Source organism: Saimiri boliviensis, chromosome 14, assembly GCF_048565385.1.
Source record: "Saimiri boliviensis isolate mSaiBol1 chromosome 14, mSaiBol1.pri, whole genome shotgun sequence".
Classification (NCBI taxonomy): Eukaryota; Metazoa; Chordata; class Mammalia; order Primates; family Cebidae; genus Saimiri; species Saimiri boliviensis.
The window spans coordinates 222,290-241,559 of record NC_133462.1 but is presented as its reverse complement, the minus strand read 5'-3'; the positions used below and the strand labels follow the sequence as shown (position 1 = coordinate 241,559).

Genomic DNA, 19,270 nt, shown 5'->3' with positions numbered 1-19,270 from the left:
GCTAGCGGAGGCGCAGGGCACGGAGTTCCCAGAGTCCCCGGAGTTCCGGCGCCTCAGGCCCCCCGCGTGGACCCGGGTGCCTTCCTCGTGATCTCCTGGGCGAGGTGAAAGGCAGGGACCCTCGCCGCGCCCTCCGCGCGCCGTGCCCCCGCGGCGAGCGGCTCCTCTCCCTCAGACCTGCCGCTCGCGGACAGGCGCCGTGGGCCTCCCGGGCCCCTGCGCCGCCCGCCTGCCCCGCGGCTCCCGGAAGTGGCTCCCTGTCTTCGGATGCATTTCCCCCGCGCGGGGAGAGCTTCCCGGGAAGACTCCGCGGCTGCCGAGGGCCCCCGCGTCCCGGACGCGTCTCCGTGGAGGCCGAGGGTCCAATGGCCGCGGCGGTGCAGGTGAGCGCAGGGGGCCTCCGAGGAATGAGGAGGGCCGCCGGGTCGGGGGGCGGCGTGTCCCAGGGCAGAGCTGGAGGGGGGCGGGGTCTCGGAGTCTTTGATGCAGGGCTGGGGCGTGCTCGTGGCAGTGGGAGGCCCTGGAGATGTGCCGCAGGACTGGGGCGGGATGGGGTTGTGGCTGTGTCGGGCACTCGAGGCGCAGGTGCAGAACAGGGTGGAAGGCCAGGCGGTGTAGGCGAGCTGGGGAGGCTGTGCTGGAGGGTGTAGGGCTGTAGGCATGCTGCTGCTGAGTGTGTGCCTGGGGAGCAGGAGGGCAGACTGGGCCCTGAGACCAGGTACTTGGCACCTAAGGGAGAAGGATGAGCGTAGGTTTGGTTGCATCTGAGAGTTGTGATCTCCGGGACTGGAAGTGGCAGGCAGGAGATAGAGTGGGGCCTGTGTGCCTGGCCCTGGACATAGATGGCATTGGTCTGGTCACCAGCCTGTTGTCACTTTGTGCTGGGACACAGCGTCCAGTAGTACCACTAGAGGCATCAGTGACACCAGCAGCTCTGGTATTCCTCTGAGGCAGGAGAAGGAAGATAGGTGTAGGGAGGATGGCGGGGAAGGGCTTGGGGCTCCTAGGGAAAGGTAATGTCGCTGGGAGATCCGATAGGACCCTCAGACACAGGTCAAGGGCATGTATGTGTCCATCTGTCCGTATTTTCGTTGTTTTTTTCTGCCCATCATTGACCCCAAGGCTCAGTTGGACCCATCATTGCAGGGCTTGGTGATGTTTGAGGATGTGGCGGTATATTTCTCCAGGGAGGAGTGGGGGCTCCTTAATGTGACCCAGAAGGGCCTATACCGGGATGTGATGCTGGAGAACTTTGCACTCCTTAGCTCACTAGGTAAGTCTCTCACACTGTCCCCCAGCACAATGACTACCTCTGCATTTTCTCCATGGGAAGTTCGGTCCATACCGAAGTCAGACCACAGGGACTGTTTCCTTCCCAGATTCCCTGTTGTAGTTATTGTGGGTACTGGCACTAGGCTGGCTTTTTCCTGGCTTTTTCCCTGCCTTTCTCTGAGCAGTACTGTTAGCAGTGTCAACACCTCTTGCCCCAGGAGCTAGTGGAGCAGGTTTTGGGGGTCAGATGTTTCATAGTTTGCCCTCCAAATCCCACCAAGCTCTGCCTCTTCCTGGCCTTGTGACTGTTGAAGACATGGCCTCTCTATGCTCCGGGTTTTCCGTTTCTATAGAAGAAATTTTACAGGGAACTCCCTGGGCCAGCCTTGAACCACGAATTTTGATCAGAACAGTTTGGGGAATATTACCATCTTAATATTCATATTAAGTCTTTAGGTCAGTGAACATGGGATATGTTTTATTTATTTAGCTCTTTTACTTTTCCGATAATGTTTTGTTTTTTGTTTTTTGTTTTTGAGACGGAGTCTTACTCTATCGCCAGGCGATAATTTGTATACTAATCTTGTCTTCTGGAGTGCAGTTGCGCAATCTCGGCTCACTGCAACCTGCGCCTCCTGGGTTCAAGAGATTCTTCCGCCTCAGTCTCCCGAGTAGCTGGGACCACAGGCACGTGTCACCATGCCCGGCTATTTTTTGTATTTTTAGTAGAGATGGGGTTTCACCATGTTGGCCAGGATGGTCTGGATCTCTTGATCTACCCGCCTCGATCTCCCAAAGTGCTGGGTTACAGGCGTGAGCCACCACATCCGGCCTTGTTTTGTTTTTTTAAATAATGTTTTGTATTATCAGTGTACAAAGGTACTTGCGTTAAATTTATTCTTAAGTACTTTATTCTTTTTGATGCTTTTTTGTTTTTATTTTTATTTTCTTGAGACAGAGCCTTGTTCTGCCATCCAGGCTGGATTGCAGTGGCACAATCTCAGCTCACTGCAACCTCTGCCTCTGGGGTTTAAGCAATTGTCCTGCCTGAGCCTCCTGAGTAGCTGGGACTACAGGTGTGTGCCACCACGCCTGACTGATTTTTGTATTTTTAGTAGAGATGGGGTTTCGCCATGTTGGCCAGGCTGGTGTTGAACTCCTGACCTCAGGTGATCCATCCACATTGGCCTCCCAAAGTGCTGGTATTACAGGCATGAGTCACTGTACCCAGAATTTTTTTTTTTTTTTTTTTTTTTTTAAGACGGAGTTTCACTCTTGTTACCCAGGCTGGAGTGCAATGGTGCGATCTTGGCTCACCACAACCTCTGCCTCTTGGGTTCAAGCAATTCTCCTGCCTCAGCCTCCCGAGTAGCTGGGACTACAGGCGTGCACCACCATGCCCAGCTAATTCTTGTATTTTTAGTAGAGATGAGGTTTCAGCATGTTGACCAGGATGGTCTCGATCTCTTGACCTCGTGATCCACCTGCCTGGGCCTCCTAAAGTGTTGGGATTAAAGGCGTCAGCCACCGTGCCCGGCCTTGTACCCAGACTTTTTATTTTTATTTTTTTATTTTTTTATTTTTATTTTTTGAGACGGAGTTTCGCTCTTGTTACCCAGGCTGGAGTGCAATGGCGCGATCTCGGCTCACCGCAACCTCCGCCTCCTGGGTTCAGGCAATTCTCCTGCCTCAGCCTCCTGAGTAGCTTGGATTACAGGCATATGCCACCATGCCCAGCTACTTTTTTGTATTTTTAGTAGAGACAGGGTTTCACCATGTTGACCAGGATGGTCTCAATCTCTTGACCTTGTGATCCACCCGCCTCGGCCTCCCAAAGTGCTGGGATTACAGGCTTGAGCCACCGCGCCCGGCCAATACCCAGACTTTTTAATGCTATTTTAAATGGAATTGCTTTCTTAATTTACTTTTGGATTGTTCATTGCTAGTTGTAGAAATAGAGTCATTTTTTGTATACTAATCTTGTCTCCTGAAGCATTGCTAAATCTGTTTATTAGTTCAAATGGTTTTTATTGGATTCCTTCCTATTTTCCATATATAAGATCATGGCATCTATGAATAGACACAGTTTTGCTTCTTCCTTTGCCTCACTGACCTAGTTAGACCCTCCAGTTCTTTATTCAGTGGAAATGGGGAGAGGGGACTTCCTTTTTCCTGTCTTAAGAGTGTAGATCGAGACCATTCTGGTCAACATGGTGAAACCCCGTCACTACTAAAAATACTAAAAATTAGCTGGGCATGGTGGTGCATGCCTGTAATCCCAGCTACACAGGAGGCTGAGGCAGGAGAATTGCTTGAACCCGGGAGGTGGAGGTTGCGATGAGCCGAGATTGTGCCATTGCACTCCAGCCTGAGTAACAAGAGCGAAACTCCATCTCAAAAAAAAGAAAAAGAGGCCGGGCGCGGTGGCTCAAGCCTGTAATCCCAGCACTTTGGGAGGCCGAGGCGGGTGGATCACAAGGTCAAGAGATCGAGACCATCTTGGTCAACATGGTGAAACCCCGTCTCTACTAAAAATACAAAAAAAATTAGCTGGGCATGGTAGCGCGTGCCTGTAATCCCAGCTACTCAGGAGGCTGAGGCAGGAGAATTGCCTGAACCCAGGAGGCAGAGGTTGCGGTGAGCCGAGATCGCGCCATTGCACTCCAGCCTGGGTAACGAGCGAAACTCCGTCTCAAAAAAAAAAAAAAAAAAAAAAAAAGAAAGATCACAACCAGGTGCAGTGGCTCACACTTATAATCCCAGCACTTTCGGAGGTCAAGGTGGGCGGATCACCTGAGGTCAGGAGTTCAAGACCAGCCTGGCCAACATGGTGAAACCCCACCTCTACTAAAAATACAAAATTAACTGGACATGGTGGCACATGCCTGTAATCCCAGCTACTTAGGAGGCTGAGGCAGGAGAATCTCTTGAACCTGGAAGGTGGAGGTTGCAGTGAACTGAAATTGCGCTGTTGCACTCCATCCTGGGCAACAGGAGCAAAACTCTACCAAAAAAAAAAAAAAAAAGGAAAGGTCACTAGATTTTGTCAAATGCTTTTCCAATGTCTAATGAAATGATCATGTGATTTTTGTCCTTTCTTCTGTTAATGTGGTGTATTACAGTAATTGATTTTCTTTTTCTTTTCTTTTCTTTTTGAGATGGAGTCTTGCTGTGTTGCCAGGCAGGAGTGCAGTAGCAAGATCTCGGCTCACTGCCACCTTCAGCTCACTGCAACCTCCACCTCCCTGGTTCAAGCGATTCTTCTGCCTCAGCCTCTCAAATAGCTTGGACTACGCCACCATGCCCAGCTAATTTTTGTATTTTTAGTAGAGACAGGGTTTCACCATGTTGGCCAGGATGATCTCGATTTCTTGACCTCATGATCCGCCTGCCTTGGCCTCCCAAAGTGCTGGGATTACAGGCATGAGGCACCATACCTGACAGTGTAGTTTTCTTACAATGTTGTTGTATTGAATATGAGGGTAATTTTGGCTTCAATGGATAATTTGGGAAATGTTTCCTTCTCTTCTGTTTTCTGGAAGAGTTTATTAAGTATTGGTGTTAATTCTTTTTTTGTTTTTTTTGTATTTTTTTTTTTTTTTTTTGAGACGGAGTTTCGCTCTTGTTACCCAGGCTGGAGTGCAATGGTGCAATCTTGGCTCACCACAACCTCCGCCTCCCGGGTTCAGGCAATTCTCCTGCCTCAGCCTCCTGAGTAGCTGGGACTACAGGCACCCGCCACCATGCCCAGCTAATTTTTTGTATTTTTAGTAGAGACGGGGTTTCACCATGTTGACCAGGATGGTCTCGATCTCTTGACCTCGTGATCCACCTGCCTGGGCCTCCCAAAGTGCTAGGATTACAGGCGTGAGCCACTGCGCCCGGCCCTGGTGTTAATTCTTATTCTTTACTGTTAGTATTGACCATTGAAGTCATTAGGGCTTGGGGTTGTGTGTGTGGTGGGGGGAAGTTTTTTAATAACAACAAGAAAACTTTTTTTTTTATGTGTTTTTTTAGATTTTCTATTTCTTCTTGAATCAATTTTGGTAGTTTGAGTCAACTTGGGAATTTGTGCATTTCATCTAAGTTACCTTATTTGTTGGCATGCATTTGTACATAGTATTTCATGATAATTTTTTTTTTTTTTGTGACGGAGTTTCGCTCTTGTTACCCAGGCTGGAGTGCAATGGCGTGATCTCGGCTCACCGCAACCTCCGCCTCCTGGGTTCAGGCAATTCTCCTGCCTCAGTCTCCTGACTAGTTGGGATTACAGGCACGTGCCACCATGCCCAGCTAATTTTTTGTATTTTTAGTAGAGATGGGGTTTCACCATGTTGACCAGGATGGTCTCGATCTCTTGACCTCATGATCCACCCGCCTCGGCCTCCCAAAGTGCTGGGATTACAGGCTTGAGCCACTGCGCCAGGCTTCCTTCATGATAATCTTTTAATTTTTATAAGGTCACTAGTGATGTCCGTTTTCCATTCCTGTTTGTGGTAATATTGGGTCTACTCTCTATTTTTTCACTCTAGGTAAACATTTGCCAATTTAGTTTATCTTTTCAAATAACCAAATTTTGATTTGTTGATTCTCTTTATTTTCCTATTCTCTGTTTCACTTGTTTCTGCTCTGATTTTTACTATTTCCTTCCTTTTGCTATCTTTGGCTTTAGTTTCTTTTTCTTGTTTCTTGAGGTGTAAAGTTAGGTTACTGGTTTGAGATCTTTAAAAATATGGGTATTTATAGCTGTAATGCTCCCGCTAAGCACTGCATTTTCTGCATCCCATAGTTTTTTGTTTGTTGTGTTTTAATTTTCATTCCTCTCAAAGTACTTTGTAATTTTCATGTGCTTTTTTTTCTTTGACTCTGGATTTTTAGGAAAGTTTTCTTTAAATTCCTTAAATGTATGAGTTTCCCAAATTTCTGTTGTTGATTTGGTTTTTGGTTTTGATTTTTTTTTTTTTTTTTTTTTTTTTTGAGACAAAGTCTCATTCTGTTGCCCAACCTGGAGTGCAGTGGTGCCATCTCAGCTCAATGAAACCTCCACCTCCCGGGTTCAAGTGATTCTCCTGCCTCAGGCTCCCGAGTAGCTAGGACTATAGATACATGCCACTATGCCCGGCTAATTCTTTTATTTTACTTTTTTGCATTTTTTAGTAGGGACGGGGTTTCACGTTGTTGGCCAGGCTGGACTCAATTTCTTGACCTCATGATCCACCTGCCTCGGCCTCCCAGAGTGCTGGGCTTATAGATGTGAGCCACCATGCCACCCAAAAATTATATAATTTTTGAAGAGATGGGGTCTTACTATGATGCCCAGGCTGGTTGCAAATGTCTGGCCTTAAGTCATCCTCCTGCCTCAGCCTTCCAAAGTGTTGGGATTATAGGCATGAGCCACCATGCCCAGCCTGTTTCTTTTACTACCTATCCACCCCAGGACTTGCGCCTTCAAGATCCCCTGTGTTTACCCAACTGGTGGATGATGAACAGTCCTGCGTGCCCAGCTGGGTGGATGTGACTCTAGTCAGCAGAACAGAAGCCAGCAGAGGTCCTGGTGCTGGTCTTGGTGAGTGGAGCAGAGGGGAATACCTTGGTTTCAGCAGTGGGCTCACAGAATGCTGGGTACCTGCATACACTCATACCTTGGTGTTGAGGGCAGTGACCATACCTTATTTCCACCTTTCCTCTTATCTGAACGTGGTGCAGTCTGCCATCTCCACTGTGACTTTGAGGCTCTGTGTGTTCCTGCCTCTTTGGCCTTGGTCGCTTGATTGCCCTTCTCTGTATCTATGCAGAGCTGTCTACTATTGGCCACTCAGTGCATGACTTGAGATGTGCGTATATCGTTAAATAGGTATTTGAACTTCAGCCAACCCTTAATTAATACTTAAACACCAGCTACTATTTTGCAATCAGATTTTGCTGGAACTAGACACTTGCCTTCTCACAGTGCTCTCCTGTCCCCAGCAGCCAAAGTCCTGCTGAAACCCTTTGCAGAGGCGTGACTTGGTGACCCCACCTCTTCTCCCTGCACTGCACCCTATCTTGTGCCCTCATTTCAGTTGAGATCTTTCTTTTTCTTTTTTCTTTTTTTTTTTTTTTTGAGACAGAGTTTCGCTCCTGTTACCCAGGCTGGAGTGCAATGGCACGATCTCGGCTCACCGCAACCTCCGCCTCCTAGGTTCAGGCAATTCTCCTGCCTCAGCCTCCTGAGTAGCTGGGATTACAGGCACGCGCCACCATGCCCAGCTAATTCTTTGTATTTTTAGTAGAGACGGGGTTTCACTATGTCGACCGGGATGGTCTCGATCTCTTGACCTCGTGATCCACCCGTCTCGGCCTCCCAAAGTGCTGGGATTACAGGCTTGAGCCACCGCGCCCGGCCCTTCTTTTTTTTTTTTTTAAGTGATCTTTCTTATTCTGTAGTCTGATGGAGCCATGTTCAGTTGGGCCAGCCTTTTCTAACCCAGACCTTTCCCAGCAATCTTTCAGCAATTCTATGAAGTCCTTTTGGGTATGTCTAACATGCATTGGGGATGAAGGTACCTCCTCCCTCGAGTTCAACTCTCAGTAATAGATTCATCTCTGCTTTCAGATGGTCTGTGTAGAGTGGAGGGTGAGAGAGCCCCTCCCAAGCATATGAAGAGCTACAGAGTCATCCAGCACCAAGACACTTGTACTGAGGGGAAACCAAGAAGGTACACTGAGTGTAAGGCAGCCTTCCCACCAAGTTCCAGTTGTGGGCAACAGCAAGGAGTCCATGTGGCAGAGAAGCTGTTCAAATGCAGTGACTGTGGGAAGGTGTTCTTGAAGGCCTCTGCCCTCCTTGATCATCTGATAACTCACTCTGAAGAGAGACCCTTCAGATGCCCAGCAGGCAGAAGTGCTTTCAGGGAGAAGTCAACTCATATTAACCCCCGAAAAATTCACACTGGAGAAACATCCCATGTGTGTAATGAGTGTGGGAAGGCCTTCAGTTACCCGTCTAAGCTGAGGAAACACCAGAAGGTTCACACAGGCATAAAACCTTTTAAGTGTAGTGAATGTGGGAAAACCTTCAACCGCAAAGATGCACTTGTTCTACACCAGAGGATTCACACTGGAGAAAGGCCTTATGAGTGCAGCAAATGTGGGAAGACCTTCAGTGTTCTGTCTACCCTCATTAGGCACCAGAAAGTGCACACTGGAGAAAGGCCCTATGAGTGTGCAGAATGTGGGAAGTTCTTTAAATACAGTAATAGCTTCATTCTTCACCAGCGAGTTCACACTGGAGAAAGGCCTTTTGAATGCAAGCAGTGTGGGAAAGCCTACGTGACTCGTTCAGGCCTCTATCAGCACTGGAAAGTCCACACTGGGGAACGGCCCTATGAATGTAGCCTGTGTGGGAAAACCTTTACTACTAGGTCCTACCGAAATCGGCACCAGCAGTTCCACACTGAAGAGAGGTCTTATGAATGTACAGAATGTGGGAAAGCCTTCAAACATAGTTCTTCTCTCCTTCAGCACAAGAAAGTTCATACTTCAGAAAGGCCTCAGGAGGACAGGTCACGTGGGAAAGTTGTTAGCTGCTAGAAAAGGTCTTATTCCAGAAAGAAGATTGAGGAGAGTGACCATGAGAGTGCCATGTGAAAGAAGCTTAACCTTGTGTATCTCACCCTGGGGAGAGTTCCCGTGTGTGCCTGGTTTGTGGGAACCTTTCAGGAGCCACGTTGGACTCTGACTTTCCTTGGGCTGTTGGCAGTGTCATGTCACTGTCAGTTTCTGTGATAGAAGCCATCCACTTCTGTCCATCCTGTAAGGTCCCTGCAGCGAGTGGTACAGCAGACCTTGGGCTCCTTGCTCTGAACTGTAGACAGTCATTAATGGTGGAGCCCAAAACAGCTCTTTCCTTACCCCTGAATGGTTTAGCTGTGATCATGATCCAGCTCTGGCCAGAGGAGCTGAGCTGGTATATGCTGGGGGCTTGTTGAGAAGGTTTACCATTTTCATGGAAATGGTTGATATTACATGGGGTATTTGTCATGCCCTAGCACGGACTGTCTCATACTGCACTGGACTGTGGTAATAAAAAGGTTTTATTGCTTAAGCCACTTAAAAATTTTTTTTTTTTTTTTTTTTTTTTTTTTTGAGATGGTCTTGCTTTGTTGCCCAGGCTGGAGTGCAGTGGTGCCATCACAGCTGACCACAGCCTCGAACTCCTGGTCTCAAGGGATCTTCCTGCTTTAGCCTCCTAAGTAGCTGGCACTATAGGTGCGCACCATCACAGCTGGCTAAATTGTGGTAGACAGGGTCTCCCTACTTTGCCCAAGCTGGTCTCAAATTCTGAGCCTCAAGCTGTCCTCCTGCCTTGGCCTCCCAAAGTGCTAGGAGCCACTGCACCTGGCCTAGTTTTTTTAGAGACAGGGTCTCACACTCTTGCCCAGGCTGGAGTGCAGTAGTATGATCCTAGCTCATTGTGGGCTTGGACTCCTGGACTCAAGTGATTCTCTTGCTTCAGCCTCTCGAATAGCTAGGATTGCACTTGCGTGCCACCATGTTTGGCTAATTTTAAAAATGTTTTGTAGAGAAAGATCTTGCTACATTGCCCAGGCTGGTCATGAACTCCTTGCCTCAAGCACTCCTCTTGCCTCAGCCTTCCAAAGTGCTGGTATTATAGTTGTGAACCACTGTGCTCCACCAAGTCACTTTTAATATTGAGGTTCTGATCCCTGTGTGTGGAGAGATTGAGAATAGAATCAGGCACTATCGCCATAGGTTGAGGAAGTGGCTTTTGTGGAGGTGATCTCTTGAGTTTTTTTCTGCCTCAGTGGGGATGGCAGGATGACAAGTTGGCCTAATTAGTCAAGTTGGCCTAATTTGTATTGGCCCCTGAGTCATTCAGAGAAAGAAAGACCTGTAGCCTGGATGTCAGGCATGTTTGTGGGTCCAGAGCTCACCTTGAAGAAGGGGATAGTTGGTGTGAGATCTGTATGTTTATGGACAGAAAACATTGGGTTCCTTGTTCCCAGGGAATGTTCCAGAACTTCCAGCAATGGTCAGAAGGAGCTGTTTCCAGATTCAGCTCAGAAGCCATATTCTCCAAAATCTGGAACATGGAGGTAAGTTCTAGACTGACTATAAAACTTATAGGGGCCTGTTGGGTACAGTAAGTGGGCATAGAAATACCGAGTAAGTAGTATGGAGTGAAGTATCTGGTAAACAAGAGGGCTTGCGCCTACTCTAAAGAGGCATCCACAAATGTTCAGCAACTGAGGTTTTATGGGGTGAGGATACCAGAACTTCTCAGCAATTACAGACCTGTTATTTGTGGCAAGGTTACTGTCAGCAGATAATCTATAGGCTTTCTGGATTCTCATATCCTCTCTGGGCTGCTTACCTCTCATTGCCATTACCGTGAGACTGAAAGATTCTGTAGTCCTGGGATGTGCCTTTTGTGACCCATCCAGTGCTTCTGGTGTCTCTGGATGCTGTGGCCTTTGTCATTGTCAAGTTTTTGCTGTCACAGTGTCAGGGCACTCCCTCTGGGGCTCAAGGGATTAACAGGTGGGATAACCAACGTATGGATCCAGATCTTGTGGTTTATGGCACCTTTTCAGAGTCTTGCTCGCCGGGCGCGGTGGCTCAAGCCTGTAATCCCAGCACTTTGGGAGGCCGAGGCGGGTGGATCACAAGGTCAAGAGATCGAGACCATCCTGGTCAACATGGTGAAACCCCGTCTCTACTAAAAATACAAAAAAAATCAACTGGGCATGGTAGTGCGTGCCTGTAATCCCAGCTACTCAGGAAGCTGAGGCAGGAGAATTGCCAGAACCCAGGAGGGGGAGGTTGTGGTGAGCCGAGATCACGCCATTGCACTCCAGCCTGGGTAACAAGAGCGAAACTCCGTCTCAAAAAAAAAAAAAACAAAAACAGTCTTGCTCTATCACCCAGCCTGGAATGCAACCATGTTGCTCTATCCACCTCAGCCTTCTAGGTAGCAGGGACTACAGTTGCATGCCACCACATCCAGCTAATTAAAAAAAATGTTTTAGGCCAGGCGTAGTGGCTCATGTCTATAATCCTAGCACTTTGGGAGGCCAAGGTAGGCAGAAAATTGAGGTCAGAAGTTTGAAACCAGCCTGGCCAACATGGTGAAACCCCGTCTCTACTAAAAATGCAAAAAAATTAACCAGTCGTGGTGGGTGGGTACCTATAATCCCAGCTACTTGGGAGGCTGAGGCAGGAGAGTCGCTTGAACAAGGGAGGCAGAGGTTGCAGTGAGCGTAGATGAGGCCACTGTACTTCAGCCTGGGTGACAGAGCAAGACTGTCTCAAAAAATATATATATGGGGGCCCAGGACTGGTGGCTCATGCCTGTAATGTCAGCACTTTGGGAGACTCAGTTTGGAGGATTGCTTGAGCCCAGAAGTTCGTTACCAGCCTCAGCAAAATAGCAAGACACCATCTCTTTAAATTTTTTTTTTTTTTTTTGATACGGAGTTTCGCTCTTGTTACCCAGGCTGGAGTGCAATGGCGCAATCGCGGCTCACTGCCACCTCCGCCTCCTGGGCTCAGGCAATTCTCCTGCCTCAGTCTCCTGAGTAGCTGGGATTACAGGCACGCGCCACCATGCCCAGCTAATTTTTTGTATTTTTAGTAGAGATGGGGTTTCACTATGTTGACCAGGATGGTCTCGATCTCTTGACCTCGTGATCCACCTGCCTCGGCCTCCCAAAGTGCTGGGATTACAGGCTTGAGCCACCATGCCTAGCGCAAAATTTTTTTTTTTTTTTAAGAGACAGGGTTTTGCCATGTACCCAGACTGATCTTGAATTCTTGGGCTCAAGTGATCTTCCAGCCTCAGATTCCCAAAGTGCTGGGTTTACAGGTGTGACACTGTGCCCAGCTTATACCCACTTTATTTTGTTTTGTTTTGAGGCAGAGTCTTGCTCTGTTGCCTAGGCTGGTGTGCGGTGGTGTGATCTTGGCTCACTGCAACCTGTGCCTCAAACGATTCTCCTACCTCAGCCTCCTGAGTAGCTGGGATTGCAGGTGCACGTCACCATGCCAGGCTAATTTTTGTATTTTTAGTAGAGATGGGATTTCACCATGCTGGCCAGGCTGGTCCTGAACCCCTGACCTTATGATCCACCTACCTCAGCCTCCCAAAGGGATTACAGGCATGAGCCACTGCACCTGGCCTATTTACCCACTTTTTTTTTTTTTTTTGAGACGGAGTTTCGCTCTCGTTACCCAGGCTGGAGTGCAATGGCGCGATCTCAGCTCACCGCAACCTCTGCCTCCTGGGCTCAGGCAATTCTCCTGCCTCAGCCTCCTAAGTAGCTGGGATTACAGGCACGCGCCACCACGCCCAGCTAGTTTTTTGTATTTTTAGTAGAGACGGGGTTTCACTATGTTGACCAAGATGGTCTCGATATCTTGACCTCGTGATCCACCCTCCTCGGCCTCCCAAAGTGCTGGGATTACAGGCTTGAGCCACCGAGCCCGGCCTACCCACTTTTAATAACATGCGACATGCCAAATATTATTCAGAACGGGCTGGAAAATGGGTGGTAACTTCCAGATGTTGCCCTGCTAAGGGGCAGTAGCTCCTGGGTGTTGCCAAGACAATGGCAAACTGCCATGGCAATGGTGGGCATGTCTTATGGGGAAGTGCTTTCACTGCCTCTTCCTGATTTCAGTGTCTTCAATCTGGTCTGGAGTAGATTCCCATATGGCTCCTACCTCAGCTTCAGAAAAATCCCATGAAGGAGGAATTATCTTCATTTTCCATTGCTCCCCCACTGTCCAGGGCTGTACACTCAGGACTGGCTGCTCGATAGGATATTGACCACCTTGCTGCCTATGGAAAGCTCTGTGCTGTTTTTTTAGGGGGAAGGGAAGCCAACTCAAATTGTAATTTTAAAAGTGTAATTTGTGGCCGGGCACAGTGGCTCACACCTGTAATCCCAACACTTTGGGAGGCTGAAGTGGGCAGATCACAATGTCAGGGGTTTGAGAACAGCCTGGCCAACATGGTGAAATCCCATCTCCACTGAAAATACAAAAACTAGCCAGGTGTGGTGGTACACACCTGTAGTCCCAGCTATTCAGGAGGCTGAGGCAGGCGAATCGCTTGAACCCGGGAGGTGGAGGTTGCAGTGAGCATAGACTGTGCCATTGTACTCCAGCCTGGTCTACAGAGCAAGACTCTCTCTCTCTCAAAAAAAATGTAATTTATAAGAGCATAAAATTATGAAGTACTTAGAAATAAATTTTGCAAAATTATGCAAGACTTGTACACTGAAAACTACAAAACATTGCTGAGATAAATTGCAGAATGCCTAAGTAAATGAGGACATTTATTATGTTCATGAATTGGAAGTCTTAATATGTTAATCCTCCCCAGGTTGGTTTGTGGATTCCATGCAGTCTCAATAAAAATGTCACTAGGTTGTTTTGTTTTTTTGTATTTTTTTTTTTTTTTTGACTCACTCTGTTACCCAGGCTGGAGTGCAGTGGTGCAATTTCATCTCACTGAAACTTCTGCCTCCCTCTGCCTGCCGTTCAAGTGATTCTCCTGCCTCAGCCTCCCAAGTAGCTGGGACTACAGGTGCCTGCCACCATGCCTGGCTAATTTTTGTATTTTTAGTAGAGACTAGAGACAGAGTTTTCTATATTGGCTAGGCTGGTCTCAAACTCCTAACCTCAAGTGATTTATCCACCCCTTTCAGCCTCCCAAAATGCTGGGAATACAGGCATGAGCTACCTCATTCAGCTTCACTAGACTTTTTTTTTTTTTTTTTTGTGATGGAATCTCTGTCACCCAGGAGTGCAGCGTCATGATCTCGGCTCATTGCAACCTCTGCCTCCCAGGGTCAAGCAATTCTCCTGCCTCAGCCTCCTGAATAGCTGGGATAACAGGCGCCCACCACCATGCCCAGCTAATTTTTGTATTTTTAGTAGAGACAGGGTTTTGCCATGTTGTCCAGGCTGCTCTTGAACACCTGACGTCAATTGATCCACTTGCCTCCGCCTCCCAAAGTGCTGGGATTACAGGGGTAAAGCAACAGCACCTGGCCACATCCCCGTAATTGTCACAGGTCCTAAGACTAGCATAGGGATTTGTCTAGAGTTTGCACAGTGACATTATTCCATACAGGGAGCTCATGTGGTGTCCTGCCTCCTCCCCCTCTTAATTGTCACAGGTCCTAAGACTAGCATAGGGATTTGTCTAGAGTTTGCACAGTGACATTATTCCATACAGGGAGCTCATGTGGTGTCCCACCTCCCCCCACACCATCCTCTTCACTGCTGGATCTAAGGTCAGATGCCACACGGCCATATTTTGAGAGACCAGGCCCCAACCAGACTGTATCCTGTCTTGGGACCCAACAGCCCCTGCGTCTACACAACCCTGGAGCCCCTCTGACATCCCCCCACATCCATCTTTAAGGCTGCAGTGGCTGTACACGGGTTGGACCCAGCAGTGTGGTAGGCTGCCCTGCACTCTAGCACCTACAGTGTTCCACACCCAAGGCAGTGTAGTACACCTGGGAGGTTGCCCTGGGGACAAAGGGAGCCAAAGTGTGTACCCCCCAGAGCCTGAGAGCTGCTTGCGTGGGGCTGCTGCCACTAATAGCCCTACCCCCACTAAGCAGCAGGGCTACCACACACTTGCACACATCCTGAGGACAGGTTCTCCTTGGCACAGATGCCAGCAGTGGTGAACAGGGAAGCACTGGTGATTCCTAGGGCTCCATACAGTGTGCTTGAGTGATGTCCACACTGCCTGGGGCCCTAGTCATCACCCTTCCCTGTCCACCACTGCTGACATCTGTGCATTCCTCCTGGGGCCTGAGGATTTGCCCACCCAGTCTGTTGCCACCACCAGCACCCACCCACACATGCCACCTGGGGTTCTGGGGACTGGCCAGCCCTGCCTGTTGTAGACCTTGGTAATGCCTGTGCATGCTGCCTAGGAACTTGAGGATTGTCCTGCCACTGCTGCTACTCATGCCACACATGATTTCCAGGGGTCCAAGGACCCACACACCTGTTTGGTCCACCTCTGCCACTGCTGGCACTTGAACAAGCCACCTGTAGGCCTAAGAAGTAGCCTGCCTGGCCAGGCATGGTGGCTCAAGCCTGTAATCCCCGTACTTTGGGAGGCCGAGGCAGGCAGATCATGAGGTCACGAGATCGAGACCATCCTGGCCAACATGGTGAAACCCCATCTCTAGTAAAAATAAAAAATTAGCTGGGCGTGGTGGCGTGCGCCTGTAGTCCCAGCTGCTTGAGAGGCTGAGGCGGAAGAATTGCTTGAACCCAGGAGGCGGAGGTTGCAGTGAGCCAAGATTGTGCCACTGCACTATAGCCTGGCGACAGAGTGAGACTCTGTCTCAAAAAAAAAAAAAAAAAAAAAAGCCTGCCTGATTTTACCTGTAAAGACACATAAAGACCGATAGTAACATGATGGAAAAATATATTACATGCAAATAAAAAATGTAGTGAGCAGGAGTAGCTATACTTAGATAAAACATACTTTAAGTCAAAAGAGGGTCAGGTATGGTGGTGCACACCTAAATTCCCGGCACTTTGGAAGGCTTAGGTGAGAGGATTACTTGAAGCCAGGAGTTAGACCAGCCTGGGCAACATAGTGAGACCCCTGTTTCTACAAAAAGAAAAGAAAAAGACAATGAATATCATTATACGATAAAGAGATGAACTTAGCGAGAGGATATAGCAATTCTCAAAATATGTGTACCCAACACTGGAGCACCCAGATACATAAAGCAAATATTATTTGATCTAAAGCTGGAAGTAGACTCTGATAAAATAACAGGGACTTTAATGCTCCACTCAGTATTAGCTAGATCATCTAGACAGGAAATTAATGAACATTGGATTTATTTATTTATTTATTTATTGAGACAGAGCCTCGCTTTGTCGCTCAGGCTGGAGTGCAGTGGCACAATCTCGGTTCACTGCAGTCTCTGCCTCCCGGGTTCAAGCAGTTCTCCTGCCTCAGCCTCCCTGTCTCAAATAAAAAGATATACCCACAGTTTATTTTTAGCCAATTATATTTGAATGTGCTGTTTCTTTAAAAAAAAATTAAACATTTACTAGAAATCATAGAAATGTATGTAAACATTCAGACTTTATGAAAATTAATGATATTTTTGATAAAATTTTACTGCATCTCTCTTAAATGCGTAAAAATGCAGGACAAGACAGGCACAGTGGCTCATGCCTGTGATCCAAGCACTTCGGGAGGCCGAGGCGGGCAGATCACAAGTTCAGGAGTTTGAGACCAGCCTGGCCAACATAGTGAAACCCTATCTCTACTAAAAATACAAAAAATTAGCCAGGCATGGTGGGGGGCACTTGTAATCCAAGCTACTTGGGAGGCTGAGGCAGGAAAATCGCTTGAACCTCGGAGGCAGAGGTTTCAGTGAGCCGAGATTGACGCCATTGCATTCCAGCTCAGGCAATAGTGTGAGACTCTGTCTCAAAAGAAAAAATATAGGACAAACACATTTCTTTTTTTTATTTTTATTTTTATTTATTTTTTATTTTTTTATTTTTTGGAGACAGAGTGTCGCTCTTGTTACCCAGGCTGGAGTGCAATGGCACGATCTCGGCTCACCGCAACCTCCGCCTCCTGGGTTCAAGCAATTCTCCTGCCTCAGCCTCCTGAGTAGCTGGGATTACAGGCATGCGCCACCATGCCCAGCTAATTTTTTTTGTATTTTTAGTAGAGACGGGGTTTCACCACGTTGACCAGGATGGTCTCGATCTCTCGACCTCGTGATCCACCCGCCTCGGCCTCCCAAAGTGCTGGGATTACAGGCTTGAGCCACCGCGCCCGGCAAGACAAACACATTTCAACAGTCATTCCTTTGCATTGAATTTACACTTACAAAATTGTTCATTACGTGAATAAGAGCTAATACTTTGCAGTTAGTGTGTAGAAATGCACTTAATAGAAAAACTGCATGGGTTGGGAACTATTGTTATTCCCATTGTACAAATAAGAAGACTGGAACACAGAAGTACCCTCCAAGGTTGATATGGTTTGGATGTTTGTCCCTTCCAAATCCTGTGTTGAAATGTAATCCCTAATGTTGGAGGTCGGGCCTGGTGGGAGGTGTTCGGGTCTTGGGGGCAGATCCCTCAGAATGGCTTGGTGCTGTCCTAATGATAATGAGTGAGTTCTCATTCTAAGTTCACATGTGATCTGGTTATTTAAAAGAGTGTGGCCCCTCCCCCCTTTCTCTCTTGCTCCTACTCTCGTTATATGACCTGCTGGCTCCCCATCACTTTACGTCATTGTAAGTTTTCCTGAAGCCTCACTGGCAGCAGATGCCAGTACCATGTTTCCTGTAAAAGCCTGAAGAACCATGAGCCATTTAAATATCCTTTAAAAAAAAAAAACAAACAGATGGCTGGGTGCAGTGGCTCACACCTGTAATCCCAACACTTTGGGAGGCCGAGGCAGGTAGATCACCTGAGGTGAGGAGTTCGAGACCAGCGTGGCCAACATGGTGAAACCTTGTCTCTACTAAAAAAAAAAAAAAAAAATTGCCCGGGTATGGTGGCAGGCATCTGTAATCCCAGCTACCTGGGAGGCTGAGGCAGAGGAATCACTTGAACTAGAGAGGCAGAGGTTGTGGTGAGCCAAGATTGTGCCACTGTACTCCAGCCTGGGTGACAGAGTGAGAGTCTGTCTCAGACAAAAAAAAAAAAAAAAAAAAAAAAAAAATGGGATCTTGCTGTGTTGCCCATGCTGGTCTCAAACTCCTATGTTAAAGTGATCCTCCTGCCTTCACCTCCCAAAGTGTTGGGATTACAGACATGAGCAACCAAACCTGGCCAAACCTCTCTTCTTTTCTTTCTTTTTTTTTTTTCTGAGACGGAGTTTCGCTCTTGTTACCCAGGCTGGAGTGCAATGGCGCGATGTCGGCTCACCGCAACCTCCGCCTCCTGGGTTCAGGCAATTCTCCTGCCTCAGCCTCCTGAGTAGCTGGGATTACAGGCACGCGCCACCATGCCCAGCTAATTTTTTGTATTTTTAGTAGAGACGGGGTTTCACCATGTTCACCGGGATGGTCTCGATCTCTCGACCTCGTGATCCACCTGCCTCGGCCTCCCAAAGTGCTGGGATTACAGGCGTGAGCCACCGCGCCCGGCCTTCTTCTTTTTTTTTTTTTTTAAAGACGAGGTTTCACCATGTTGGTCAGGCTGGTCTTGAACTCCCAACCTCAGGTGATCCGTCTGCCTTGGCCTCCCAAAGTGCTTGGATTACAGGCTTGAGCCCCTACGTCTAGCCAAACCTCTTTTCTTTATAAACTATCTAGACTGGGATATTTCTTTTCTTTTCCCCTCCCTCCCTCCCTCCCTCCTTTCTTTCTTCCTTCCCTCCCTCCTTCTTTCTTTTCCTTCTTTCCTTCCTTTTTCTTCCTTTCTTTTTCCCTGCCCTCCCCTTCCTTCTTCTCTCTCTCTCTCTCTCTCTCTCTCTCTCTCTCTCTCTCTCTCTTCTCTCTCTCTCTCTCTCTCTCTCTTCTTTCTTTCTTTCTCGATGGGAGTCTTGCTTTGTTGCCCAGGCTAAAGTGCAGTGGTGGAATCTCGACTCACTGCAACCTCTGCCTCCCAGGTTCAAGTGATTGTCCTACCTCAGCCTCCCAAGTAGCTGGGATTACAGGCGCCCACCAATGTGCCTGGCTAATTTTTGTATTTTTAGTAGAGACAGGGTTTAACCATCTTGGCCAGGCTGGCTCGAACTCCTGACTTTGTGATCCACCCGCCTTGGCCTCCCAAAGTGCTGGGATTACAGACATGAGCCACCTAGCCCAGCCTTTTTTTTTTTTTTTTGAGATGGAATTTCACTCTTGTTGCTCAGGCTAGAGTGCAGTGGCATGATCTCAGCTCCTTGCAACCTTTGCCTCCTAAGTTCAAGTGATTCTCCTGCCTCAGCCTCCCAAGTAAATGGGATTACAGCCAGGCATCACCACATCAA

General features: G+C 48.0%; 1 protein-coding gene across 3 annotated transcripts; it reads left to right on the top strand.

Annotated features, from left to right (window-relative positions):
• The first annotated feature begins 183 nt into the window (after positions 1-183).
• Positions 184-9,370, top strand: ZNF584 (zinc finger protein 584). Of its 3 annotated transcripts, none has more exons than XM_074385756.1 (4): positions 184-383; positions 1,188-1,273; positions 6,710-6,838; positions 7,868-9,370. In XM_074385756.1, the coding sequence occupies exons 1-4, from the start codon at positions 268-270 to the stop codon at positions 8,842-8,844; spliced, it is 1,308 nt and encodes a 435-aa protein (XP_074241857.1). In that variant the 5' UTR covers positions 184-267; the 3' UTR covers positions 8,845-9,370. The 3 variants fall into 3 exon arrangements, with proteins under 3 accessions (XP_074241857.1, XP_039321950.2, XP_039321949.2); XM_039466016.2 differs by having other exon boundaries at positions 284-383; positions 1,147-1,273; XM_039466015.2 differs by having other exon boundaries at positions 284-383; positions 1,123-1,273.
• Positions 9,371-19,270: the final 9,900 nt, after the last annotated feature.